Source organism: Calidris pugnax, unplaced genomic scaffold (assembly GCF_001431845.1).
Source record: "Calidris pugnax isolate Ruff unplaced genomic scaffold, ASM143184v1 scaffold245, whole genome shotgun sequence".
NCBI classification, from domain to species: domain Eukaryota; kingdom Metazoa; phylum Chordata; class Aves; order Charadriiformes; family Scolopacidae; genus Calidris; species Calidris pugnax.
The window spans coordinates 744,755-757,924 of NW_015090982.1; the positions used below are offsets into that span (position 1 = coordinate 744,755).

The window sequence follows — 13,170 nt, forward strand, 5'->3', positions numbered from 1 at the left end:
CCCCACCCTGCTCCCTCCTCGCCCCCGGAGAAGGGGGTCCCCTAAGCTTTTCTCGCCCCATGGTGGATTTGGACACGGGAAGGTGACTTGGGGAAGGAAGGGGACCGTGCCGGGTCGAGGGCAACCATGAATGAGATGTCAAGTTTCCTGCACATCGGGGACATCGTCTCCCTGTACGCCGAAGGCTCCGTCAATGGCTTCATCAGCACTTTGGGGTGAGTGAGACCCTCCCGGGGCCGCCCCCCAGCCAGCCCGGTCCCAGGGACAGCGGGGTGGGACGGGAGGATGGTGCTGAGCCCGACGCCGGTGGGAAAAGGGGCCGGAAAGTCAGGGTGCTGGTGCGGGGCCGGGCGCAGGTGCTGGGGAGGTGAAGCTGGGGCCTCTGGTGGCTGCCGGGGGCAGGATGTGGCCCTGCAGGGACCCTGGAGCTCACCCTCTCTGGCAGCCGTGGCCAGGAACTGTTTCCACCCCAATTAGGGGCTGGGGGAGACAAAACGGGCTTAAGCAGCGAGAGGGGTTGGTGGGATGGGGAAGGGGCTGTGTGTGGGGCTGAGCGGGACGGGTCACCCTCCCGGGGGGTGTAAGTGCTTCCAGCCCTCCCCAGTGCAGCTGGAGGCTGCCGTCCCCCTGGGACAGGTAGTGGTGGCTCTCGCTGTCCCCTCTCGGGGTCCCACACGGCCAGTGGGCAGTGGGAATCACTGCGGGGCCACCAATATGCGGGTCCCCATGGCCACCGAGTGCTGCTCAGGGCTGGGGGGACCAGGGCACTGCCAGGTCCAGGCTGAGCCGACTCCGTGCAGCCCCCTGGACGTGTCAGCAGGGGTGAGGGGATCTTGGGGCCCGTCCTGGGAAGATGAGCAGGGAATCCAGGGACCTGTCCCTTTGTCCCCGCTGTTCCCGTGCAGGCCAATGGTGCTAATGGAGCGCCCAGACAAAGCCAGGCCAAAGCCAGGTGTCCCTACCCATGGCAGGGGGTCAGAACAAGATGATCTTTAAGGTCCCTTCCAACCTAAACCATTGGATGATTCTAAGACTTCAGAGATGCCCTTCTCCACCCCCTTGTTCCTGGCAGGAGTGGGTTTGCCCCGTGGCACCGGGAGGGCTCTGGCGGGGCTGCCGGATGCCCCTGAGCACGGGTGGGTTTTTTTCCTTACCCCGAAGCGGGGACCCAAACCTTGCCCTCAGCCCCGGGTGGATGTGGGTCTGCGCCAGCACGCCTGCCCCATGCTGCTTGTAGGAGAGGCTGAGCTCAGCCAGGAATGCTGACTTGGATGGGATTCCTGGGGCAGGAGCTGCCCGGCTCTATAATCTGCGATGAATGCACTTGCTCCCACATGCCTGTGTACAACCGGAGCCGTACGTACCTTCGCCTACGCGTGTTCGCGCGCCCACTGCTGGGCACGGGCAGCCGCTGGGTTAATGCCCACCAAAGCCTTCCTCCGGTCGGCTGAGGGATGCTGCTCACAAATGGGCTGCTGGGTGCAAGTGGGTGCAAGACCCGGGCACAAAATCCCTGTCCCTGCAACCACACGGTGTCGGGCAGAAGGTCCTGCATGTGCGGGATGCAGCCTGGCTGTGGGAGGACATCCCCAGGGTCCTTTTTTGGAGAGGTCTCTTGGTATCTGGCCTGCTCTCCCGGTGCCAGAGCCGTCCCGAGGCAGGGGCTGCAGCCCTGGCTGTGAAATCGGGTCCGGAGGGGTCTCTGCTGGGACCTGACACTGGTTTTTAACCCCCACAGCATGTCCCAATGCCACACAGGAGCTGAATTAAGAGATTTAGACTCTTTGGAGCCCCAATCCCTTCACAAATCTGGATCCCAGCCTCCCCCTTTTTGCAGGGGGCTTCTCTAGACTTACTTATAAGCGTCTGAAAAGCAGGGCTTGCTTGGAGACCCTCTTCTCCCAGACCCCACCATGGCTTTTGCCAGGCAGCCTCCCTTCCCCGCGTTCTGCTTGCTCCAGGTTGTTTCCCGCCCTCTGAAATTGTTTTTCCTTGTGCCCCACGAGCTGGGAGACCCAACCACACCTTAAATCACTCCTGCGATAAGGGGCTGGGTGACTCACCGAGAGTGCTTCTCCCTAGCCCTCCTGCCACAGCTTGGGACCCTATTTGGCTCATTTGCAAGGCAAATAGCTCTGCCAGCCCCACGCTGGGTGCTGAGCACCCTGCCGGAAAGCACTGCCCCCATCCTTCCTCCCAGAGGGACTGGGTTTGGCTGTGGGATCGCTGAGGGTCCGCAGTGGGATCCTCTGTTCGTATGGGATGGTGTGGAGTGTCTCCAGGTGCTGGTCACAAGTGTCACATTAAGGGATGTAGCCCAATGTGCTGGTGCTTGTGACACCCCCGTGCCAGCGTCCTGGCAGGGTAGGGAGCTCCTCCTGAGCAGAAGAGGTCTCTGGGGTGTCCTGGGTGATGCAGGTGTGAATGTCAACTGAACCCCAGCTGGGCAGTGCTGTGGGACACGGGGCTCTGTCCGTCTCCGTGCGGGATGCGGCGCTGGGGGAGGCCCAGAGGAGTTTGGAGCTGCTTGTACCGAGCATCTCTGCAGCTGTGTCTGTGTCAGAGAGGCTGAGGAAAGGGGGAAAGGGGTCTGAGGAGAGCAGGGGGAAAGAAGTGGGGTGTGCGCTGGGGCTGCTGCCTCCTGCCCGGCTCTGCTGCTGCTCCTGCTCTGCCTTAAACCCGTTAACCCCAGTGCTTCGTCACTGGTGGGGTCTGGCCCAGAAGCAGTGGGTCTGGGAGCCCAGCCGCCCCCGTGCCAGGGTGAAGCCCTGCCCTGGGCTGTGGGGAAACGGGAAGAGAAGGGGTTTGGCCGGGACTGGGCTGGTTGCTCTTGCCACCCTTGCCTTCTGAGGGATGGGTGCCATCGTTTGCAGGAGCCTGCCGGGCTCTTTCTGCCAGGAAAGCAGTTGCTTTCCCTTGAGCCCGGGTGCACGGGGCTACCTGGGGGCTGGACTGGCCACTCACACAGCACTGGGCTTTCTTCTTCGTACGGGTGTCCTCAGGTTTTGGCTGGGCTGGCCCCTAATACGCCATTAATTTCAGAGACAATCTGACAATCTGAAATTGATTGTGAATTCAATCTGAATTCGCAATCACTGAACAGAGAATCGGTTCTGTTTTACCCCAAACCAGGATATCAGGATGCCTTGAAAAGCAGCATGGAAGCAGAATCAGGCCCTTTATTAACACTAACAATCACTGAACAGAAAATCAGTTCTGTTTTACCCCAAATCAGGACATCGGGATGCCTTGAAAAGCAGCACGGAAGCAGAATCAGGCCCTTTATTAACACTAAGTCTCAGTTTATTTCATTTGATTTGATTTTTATAAAGGGCTTTCCTCCTTTTGTACAGCAGACTTGCTGAGGACGAAGGAGTGGATTGGTGGCAGGGGCGGTGGGAGCCCTGCAGCCCCCGGCTGAGCTTCCTCTGCTCCCAGTTCCCCCCCCCAAATGGCACCAGTGAAGGCCCCCGAGCACAAAGCCTTCCTCCCGCACACCCTCTCTGCAGTGGGCGTTTGCTTTTAAGGGAGGAAAAACATCCCGCCGAAGGGTGGGGAGCGATCCTGCGCGCTCGGCGCTGGGCTAGGTGGGGAACAATGAGCCAAAATACCCAAAGTCACTAAAACGCTAAAGGCAGCCCAAAAAGAGGAGGTTACTTAAGAAGTCCCATGGGAAGGCAGGGTGAGAGGTGCCTACAGGAGCAACACGGTCCCTTTGGGGAGGTGAGGGGATGGGATGGGTGTATTGGAGATGCCAGAAGTGGTTTCGGGGGACATGGGAAGGTGCCCAGGAGGAGTTTGTGAGATGCAGGGACCCAGGGGTGGTTTGGTCATCCCTCAGCTCGATTCAAGGCTACTTTCAGCCAGGGGATGGGGAAGGGCTCTGCGGGGCTGCCCGACTTTGCTGCTGCAAATTTAAAGGTGTCTGAGGAGATGGCAGCTTGGGACAGTGTGGGTCAGGGAGGTGGTGGCACTGAGCAGGACATGGCACCCCACTGCGGGGAGCTCGTACGTGCGGCTTTGGGACTCTCACTGGTAACTCCTGGGAGACCTGTGCTTGGGGACGGGGAACTTTTGGGACTGGGTCTGGGATGGGGGGAGCAGCCGCTGATGTGGGGTGCCCTGTGGGGATCACTCAGGCAAAACAAACTGGTGGCCGAGCAAGGAAAGGAGCTCAGAGACCGTGATTTGGTTCCTGCTCCGGCGCGATGGATGGGGTGATGCTGGGAGACACGGCTGTTTGTGAGTGTCCCCATCTTATCTGGTGTCCCTGATAAATCAGCACCAAATAGAACCAGGAGGGAGTAGAAATGCAGAGCAGGTGCCTGGGCTTGCTGGGGGGATGTGCTGCCCCATCTCTGCCATCCCCGTGGGGCTCCCAGACCCGGCCGGGGGCTCGGGGACCAGCACCGTGGGCTTGCAGAGGGGAAGGGCCAGCAGCAAACCTGCCCACACAGCTTTTGGCTGTTTAAGGTGAAATAATGCCTTTGATAGCTGCAATTGTGATTGCAGGTGGATTTGCAGGGTGGAGCAGTTCAGGAGAACCCGGCTGGTTAAAGGGTAACTCCAGCTCTGCCGGGTCAGGACGAACTCGTCTCTGTGGGGAGGAGAAGCACGCGAGGCCACGAGCAGCTTCCTCCTCCTCGCGCTGGGGCGGTGGGAGGAAAAGCTGCATTTTTGTGTCTTCCCTGCATTCACTCACTTTATTTTTTTTGATCCACCCTGCGGGCTCGCTGCCTGTCTTGCACCCTGAGCCAGAGCGGCTGATCCAGCCTTGTGCCCAACAGCGAGCTCTCCTCTTCCTCCTCCTCATCCTCACCTCCAGGTTCAGTGGGCGTTGTGGCCGGGTGTTCCTGCCTGGCTTGGGGCTCCCCATCTCCCAGAGCCCTCCTTCCCCTGCACCCCCAGACCATGGCTTTCCGGAGCTCCCCTCGGCACCGGGAGCCCTGCGGCTGAGGAAGGCTCTCTCCTCCTCCTCCTTCTCCTCCTCCTCCCCAGCCTAGGACCTGGCTGCAGGAGCGATACCTCCACGTCAGCCCCAGCTGCCGCCGGCCCCGGGGGAGGCTCGGGGTGTCCGACCGCAGCGGATCCCAGCCCTGGACGAGCCGCTTTTCCCCTGACCTCCGGCAAAGGCTCTGCCTCGCTCCAGGCCAAGCGCTGGCTGGCCCCGGGCCAGGGAATCACTTTGTGCTCGATTTTAATTTACTTATTTATTTATTTTATTTCAAAAAGCATGCGGAAAAGCCCCACTGGAACCACTGCGATGCCTTGCACGGCTTAAAACTAACCAGATGCTCGCCCGGCTGCGGGCTTCATCCACGAGCGGGATCCGGCCCCTCGTGCTCCCCCGGGGGGTGATTTGCAAAGGGAAAAGGTGAAAATTTTCATGGGTGCGTGCAGCCTGGTGCTTCGCCCGGGATCGGATCTTCCTCCAGGTGCTCAGATGTCGACAGCCCCTTTTTTTTTTTTTCTCATTAACACCTGAGAAATGACAGCTGCCCTCGGGGCACCCCCCGTCCCTGCTGCTCCCGTGGCAGAGGGAGCTCCGTGTCCCCCCTTCCCACTGCGCTGATGTGGGTTATTCGTGGATGCACATCCCGGCCCCAGCAGTCCCCCAGGTGACTCATGTCCACCCTGTCAGAATCCTTTTATTTTCAGTGATTTTTTTTTTTTTTTAACTGAAGAATGTTAGTCTGGAGTATCAGTTTAATAAAAATAACACTTTGCATTCCTGCAGAGTGTGTAATCCCAGGATTAGAGATGCTGAAACTGCCTTGAGAACATTAACTAATTAAGACTTCCAGCTTGGCAGGTCAGTGTCTCTAATCCTGCCTGGCGGAGCGGGAACGCCGGGCACGGGGAAGCGGCAGGCGAGTGGCACTGGCAGAGCTGGGCTGGGTGGGAGGCTCCTGCACGGTTCACTTCTGCACTGAAAATGGGCCAGGCGCTTCCTCGGAGACCCCTGGCCACCATGGGAGAGGGTTTTTATCCTTTTAAAGTGCACAGATGAGTTGAACCCCCCGCACTGGTGGGAGCCGGCCGCGTGCCCAGGGTTGGTGTTTTGCTCCGAGGGTCGGCCAGGGCTCAGCCTTCGGTGGTCCTCGCTCCCAGGCACATCGAGAGTGTTTGTTCTTCCCTGTCCCCCATCAAAATAATAGTTATAGAAACCAAAACCACCCATAAGTGGCATCGAGGCTGGGCTGAGGCTTTGCACATCTCCCCCGAGGTGAGACGAGTGGTGCAGCCCCTCTCCACCCGCTGCTTCTGCTCTGGTTTTTCCCTCTCTTTACCTCTTTCCCTGCCTTCCCGAGGCTCCATGTCCCGCAGGAGTTTGAGAATGTGCCCGACACCTTCCCTGCTGTCAGGGCCCATGGAAAGGCATTGCCTCGGGGCAGCCCCTGCCCAAAACCCCCTGTGCTGCCCACCATGAGTGTTTGCAAAGTCTGGCAAAGAGCCCACCCTGTACTTGCTGAAACCTCCTGGGTTTGTTGGGTTTTTTGTTTGCAATCTTCTAGGTCTTTGCTAATTGTTTTTAAGATTCTGCTGCCACCAAAAGCATTAGGGAAATTGTTTTTTTCTCTTTATTTGAAATCTAAGGTTAATCTCCCCTACCCCTGGGGAGCTTTAAAGAGCGCAGGGAGCTGGTGTCGGGGCAGCGGCAGCGCCGGGTGTCCAGAGCCCCGCGCCAGCCCTCGGCTCCGCTGCCAAGGACACAGCAGCACTGGAGTCCCCGGGGTCCCAATCCATCAGTGCCGAGGCCAAATTCCTCTGCTGAGCTATTGAAAGGAATTTTCCCCTCCTCTGGAGGGCGGCTGGGCTGGGGGAAGGAGGCTGGGTCTGCGGATGGGGATATCTTGTCGCTTTTGCCAGCTCTTTGCAGCGCAGCGTGTCCCTCTCCTGCAAGGCTCTGGCTGTTGGGTTTGCTGGGAGGGTCGAGAGTCCCTTGGGGAGCAGAGGGGGTGGCACAGGCTCCCCTGTGCCCTTTGTCACCATGTCACATATGTGTGCCTGGTTCCTCCAGGCTGCACCGTTCCCCCTGTCCCAGGGACAGAGCTGCCCCCCACGATGGATGCTCCCCCCGGGATGGCGTGGTGGGTGCATTCCTGCATCCCCTCGCTGCCTGAATTCATCCTCCGCAGGTGGGGACACGCTCCTCACTTCCTCGCCCGGGGCAGGAGTGTGGTTTCTCTCCCTGCACGGCTTCCCAGGCGCTGGGAGAAAGCGGGCGAGCGGGTACAGCCTGTCTCGCTGGAGCACCGGGTTCCCCTGAAAGCCTTGTGGGGCCTGTGCAGATGAGATCTGGGTGGCCCCGGCGCCACGAGCCCCTCGGGCGATGCTGGTCCCTCCGTGCTTTCGGGGCTGAGCAGAACCTCATGCTTTGCTGGTTTCGGTAACTTGGAAAAGCAGCGTCCCATCTGATCTGAAACTGGTCCTCAGCACCCAAGGCCAAACCCGCAGGATTTTTGCTCAACGCTGGGAAAACAAAGAGGTGGGCAGGGAGGAGACACACAGCCCTTCGCATCTGATGGGCAGAGCCAGCACATCTGATCAGATAATAATTAATAACTGGGTGAGGGGGGGCTCTGCCACCTCCACCTGGAGCAGCTACACCCTCCGTGTCCTGGTGGGGCGAGCTCCCAGCCGGAGAAGGAGAACCATTGCATGAAAGTTGAATTCATCACATTTTTGCCTGATTAAGCATGAAATAACGCTGCAGCCCGTGCACTGTGCCGGGGTAGGGCTCGGCTCAGCCAGGAGCTGGGCAAGGCAGGATTTGGATGTCAGAACCTCCCTCACTGAGCAAAGGCCCCGGGAGCATGGCTGACACCAGGCACCGTGGTTCTTCCCCGTGGATTTGTATCTCCTGCCCTTTGCCCCAAGGGACCGGGATGAAAAACACACATGAAAGAAAAGGCGGGTGGTGGCAAACCGGGGGCGACGTGTTGGGAGCAAGCACCCAAGAGCGTCTGGTTGCCCCACGAGCCGAGCGTTGTTGTGCTAAAATATTTATAGAGTGCAAACGGGTGGGAAACAGGAGATGCAGCTTTTGATGTTGTTGCTTTGGGGCAGGTGACGGTGCCGCGGCGCTGTGGTTTGTGGCGAAGCCGCTCCGCTCCGCTCGGGCCCCGCTGCCGTCTCCGTGCTGCTGACACCCCGCTCCTGCTTCTGTCCCCGTGCAGGCTGGTGGACGATCGCTGCGTGGTGGAGCCGGCCGCTGGCGACCTGGACAACCCACCCAAGAAGTTTCGAGGTGAGACGAGGGCAGCTCCATCACTGTTGTGAGCAGCCTCGGGGATGATGCTGGCCCCGAGCATCCATTCCAGGGACGGGGACCAGGATCCCAGGCTTCCCAGTTAGCTTCTCCTCCTGGGCTTCCTCATCCCTTCAAGAGGAGCCTGGAGGAATCTCAAACAGCCTCTGTAGACTTGTTTCTGTGGCTTGGCCAAACCACCTACCCTCCTGTGTTTGCCTCTGGGGGCATTTATGCATTTACTGGAACCACCTCCATGGAAGAATAATCCTTGGAACCCCAAAATGTAGCCCTGAGGAGCAGGGGTGGCCAGGAGCCACCCTTTGCAAAGACAGGTCTGACCATCCCCAGATGCATCCGTAGGGATGCCGGCAGCTGGATGTCTATCCACCAGGAGCCAGGAACAGGAGGGGAGAGGCGTAGGGGCGGTTGCAACAGGCAAAGTATTTCAAGGCGAGTCTGTTAACGCTCAGCACTAATTACATCTGCTGCGCTCGGCTGCACCACAGAGACAGCCGGGGGGATTAAGTCGCCCATTTACGAGGCAGGCAGGGCTGAGGGGGTGATGGTAAATCCCCATCTGTCCTCGGCCGGCACGTTTTGGGCTGTGTCGTCTCCTCCGGTGCTCGGGGCTGCGCTCGGTATTTCCCATTTGGGCGAGGGGCAGCCCCGGGCAGGAGCGGGCAAACGTGGCCAGGTCCAGGCGGAAAAGGGGATGAGTCAGTGGAAGCCGGGGCGGCTCCTGGCCCGTGGAAAGGCTTGGGAGAAGCCAGGACAGGCCGCCTGGAAAAGCAGAACGTGCCTCCCGCTTTCCCCGTTTGCAAGCCCTGGGGCCGGCCGGCGAGATGGCCCCGATTTTTGGGGTCCCCAGGGAGCAAAGGGCCAGGCTGAGCCCGGGGAACCAGTCTCTGCCCTCGCTGCACCCGGGAAATGGTGGTTTTGCCCCGTGTGCTCGGCACGATGCAAACAGGGGAAGGGCTGTATCCCAAAGAGTGTCCCGGTGGGGTTTGAGCGCCCAGAAGGGAGAGCTGGGGAGTGTACGTGGAGCTGTGCATACACTGAGAAAATACCCCAAACCAGTGATTGCGTTACAGGATTTGGGGCTTGGTTTGGGGCAGCTGTTTCTTTCATCCCAGCTACTCTAATTTCAGGTCCCCTTTAAAAAAATCATCTAAAATATTGATTCCCCACTCTGCTTCGTGCCTCCATCTCTTTCTCAGGGTGGCTCTAACACCCTGCAGTGGGTGCCGTGCAGACACCCTTCCCCATGGAGATCCCACTAGGCAGGGTTAGGGTTAATTAGCCCCACCTGCCTCTCAGTGGGACCTGTTGCCACTCATTTGTACATGGGGCTAATTAACGAGACATCCAACAGCTCCCTAGAGTCCCACAGCCCTGCAGAGCCCACGGAGCCGTCCCGGCCATCGGCAGACTTTCACCTGGGGTTGGATGGGAAGAGCCATGGGGTGGGCAGTGCAAGGCTCGTCCCAGCAGCCACACCGTCCCCTGCCTGGCCCGGGCGGGTGTTGAATCTCTTTTCCAGGCGAAGGTCTGGTCTAGACTCAGCCCCGCTCCCTGCAAACCCTATCAGGATATCCAGGCGCTTGTTTTAATGGCCGGAAAAGTAGCGCTCTGCCTTCTCGATAGCCATCACCGCCGGGGAGGTAAAAACAAGGGGCTGCTGCTCTTTGCTTGCGGCAGCAGCGAGAGCCTTAAGAGGATTTTCATGTGCTGTTGCCGTCCCCGTATCCTGTGGCCGGACCCTGCCCCATCCTGCGCTGCCGTGAGGAGCAGACGGGTCGCTCCGGGGCCCGGCTCGGCTTCCCAGTGGGAAAACGGGACCCTTCTCCTGCGCTCAGGCCCAAATGGGTATTTTTTTAGAAATGCCAAAGCCACCCAGGAGCCTGTCCCTGCGGCGAGGGGACACCCAGCTTGGCCACCCTGTGTCACACCAGGGCTCTGCCGCCTGGCACCGCTCCGTTATTTGCTTTTCTTTGCGGTCTCTCCCCCGCAAGGCTCTTCCCAGCATTCAGGCACATCAGGAAAAAAAAAAAAAAAAGCAAATACAGTGCTTCAGTCCTGTGCTGGGCAGCGCTGACGTGGGAGCTTTCCTCGGCTTCCCTCTTTTTCCGCCCACCAGCCGTCCTGCAAAAAATCATCCGGTGCTTAGACCCGGGTGCCAAAACCTCCGGCTTCCAAAAATCCTTTGCTGGAGACTTTCTGTGTGCAAAAGACTCCGTGCCTCAGTTTCCCTCCTTGCACAACAAGGCTTAGAGCTGGGACAGGGATGTCAGGGCGTGCGTGGAGCCGGGGGTTTGATTTGCACCTATCTCTTAATTGCTGTGTAGGTTTTGTTTGAACATCCCCCCCCACCCAGCGATTTCTACTTTATACCAGATCCTTTTGCAATCCGATTAGCAATTTAATGAAAACGATGTAAGGTGCTGCAGGTGGCCCCGGGTGTTCCTGTGGCCCTGCTGGGAGGCGGTGGGAGAAGGCAGCCAGGCGTTGCAGCACCCAGCTGCCCCCTCCCCGCTGGAAAGCCCGGCGTCTTGGCCTCCTTGGCACGGGCTGTGCCAGGAGCAACCAGCCCTGTACGGCCAAACGTGAAACTTGGCCTCTCCCCAGCAGCCCAAGCCGGTGAGAACCCTGCTCTGCGCTTGTTTGTTCGTCACTCCCAGGTAAATAAATAGGTGCTGCCAGCCGCTGGGACTGGCGCCAGAGATGGAAGTGATTTTTTTAATTTTTTTTTTCATGTGTGTCTCTTAAGTTTCTGGGCTGCTATTTCAGGCGTGATTAGGGCGATCCGGGCTGCAGAGCCCTTCCTGCCCTCGCCCCGTCCAGCTTCCAGCCCCCAGTGAGGGTTTGGGAGATGGAAGTGCCTCCTGGTCTCCAGACATCTGCTCTCCTGCTTCAGCTCCCAAACCCTGGATCTGGGTGTCTGCACTTCCCACCCCCCATCCCGGGATAAAACAGGCAAATCTGGGCAATCTGCAGAGTGTGGAGCCGCTGCAAGTGTTTGGGGGAGCTGGGCTGCAAACTGGGCACTCCAGGTCCTTGAAATGTTTCTTAGAGGACTTGAAAGGAGCTGTTGACGTACAGATTTTAGGAGTGCTTCTGCTCATCGCTTCCAGCTGGGAACTGCAGCTTCCCGTGAGCAGTCCCAGGAGAACAGCAGTGTGTTTGAAAAACCAGTGTGTTTGAAAAACCAGTGTATGCCGATGGCACAGCCACCTGTGGTCCTGCTGGTCCGGGGTGTCGGATGGGCAGGGTAACACGGAGACGTGGAGATGTCTGCTCGTGTCCCGGTCTCACGGCGGCCGTGTCCTGCTGGCTGCTCTCCCTCCCAGCAGGATCCTCTCCTCTGGTGCAGCTGGGTCTCATCAGTACTTTTCCTTCCCAAATTGCACGGCCATTTCCAATGGGAACACTTCTAACCTCGAGTCCAAGAAGTGGAGTCACTCCTGGACTCATTATTTGCCCTGATTTGAAACTAATCCACCGGCTAATGCAAGGTGACCTGACACTCCACCAGTCCCGGCCAGGTCTCCTTTGGACCCCCAGCAGCAGATGGAGTTGATGTGGGTCAGGAGGACCATGTCCCAGTGATGCTGCTGGGAGGGGAGCAGTGTCCTGGAGGAGCGCTCGCTCCTGCCCCGCAGTGACGTTGGTCCTGGTGCCCACGTGGCTGCCACAACCTCACGCTTGCCTTCCTCTCCTCCCAGACTGCCTCTTCAAAGTATGTCCCATGAACCGCTACTCGGCCCAGAAGCAGTACTGGAAGGCCAAGCAAACCAAGCAGGACAAGGAGAAGATCGCAGATGTGGTGCTGCTGCAGAAACTCCAGGTGAGTGGGACTCTCTGGGGCAGGGAGCGGGTGTGCGTGACCATCGTCCCCAAGGTGGACAGTCCCCATGGGTAGGTTGGGTGATGATGCCCGAACCTCTCACTCTGCACATCCTGGTTTGTTTTGCTTCCCAGAAAACAGCCTGTGTGCTGGATTTTGCTGTCCTCAGGGTGTCCCTCTGCTCAGCTCTGTTTTCTTCTGACCCACTGCCCTCCCCTCACCATGGACCATTAGCCACAGCCACCTTTTCTAGAGGAACAGCTCCTGTAGCCCTCAGCTGTTAATTAGTCATAGCATATGGTGTCTAATAAAGGGGTTGAGGTAGGTCCATAAGGTGCTTTGCGCTGGCACCTGCAGGACTGAGGCTTGTGGTCCATGGATGGACTGGTCCCCAGGGATGGGTGCTGCACCCTGGGTTACCCTTCTTAGGAGGTGCTCTTCTCTGGCCTCTGGCAATCGAACCTTGGATCCTGCCACAAGCTCCTGATGGAGCTCCCATGCCGTGCCAGCACGTGTGCCCTCGGTGCAGCGGGGAGCCCACGCTGTGACAGTGCAGGATGAATACACCAGTGACCAAAGAGATGGTTTTGTTGGTCCCAGTGCAAGGGAGATGTCCCAGGGAAGACCTGCAGGGACGGATACTGGGGGGCTGAGCAGGTGGGGAGAGGAAGGGAGTGCTGCAGTGCTGCTTTTGGGATGAGGGGTGATGTCCACTTGCCTTGCCACCCTGTGCCCAGCCGTTGCTGTCTCAGCCCTGCTGATGCTCCTTGTGCAGAGGAGCCCATGGCAGAGCAGGGAGAGGTGCTGTGCCAGCCCCGCACCCCCTGCAGCACCCAGGGGTGCCTGGCGCGGGGGAGGGAGCCCGGACCTGCTCCAAAGGGCTGTGGAAGAGAAAGGCTCCTGTTGACTTCCATGAGGTTTGGAACCAGCCCATGTTAAACATTGCATAATCGCCTCAGACAGCTGGCGGGGCCCCCAGGATGATTCATAAAACCGAAGCTCAGGAGGGATTCATTAAATCATCTCATCAGGCTTCAAGCCCAGCCCCACAGATCCCCCCCCCCCCCCCCCC

At 59.0% G+C, this 13,170-nt stretch overlaps 1 protein-coding gene across 1 annotated transcript in view; it reads left to right on the plus strand.

The window, feature by feature from the left end:
* The first annotated feature begins 23 nt into the window (after positions 1 to 23).
* The window catches only part of ITPR3 (inositol 1,4,5-trisphosphate receptor, type 3), a 66,091-nt gene continuing 52,944 nt past the window's right edge, over positions 24 to 13,170 (plus strand). Inside the window, exons 1-3 of the mRNA XM_014953606.1 lie at positions 24 to 215; positions 8,181 to 8,251; positions 11,977 to 12,098. Coding sequence (XP_014809092.1) covers positions 127 to 215; positions 8,181 to 8,251; positions 11,977 to 12,098 — 282 coding nt within the window. The 5' untranslated portion in view covers positions 24 to 126. The remainder of the gene's footprint in view (positions 216 to 8,180; positions 8,252 to 11,976; positions 12,099 to 13,170) is intronic.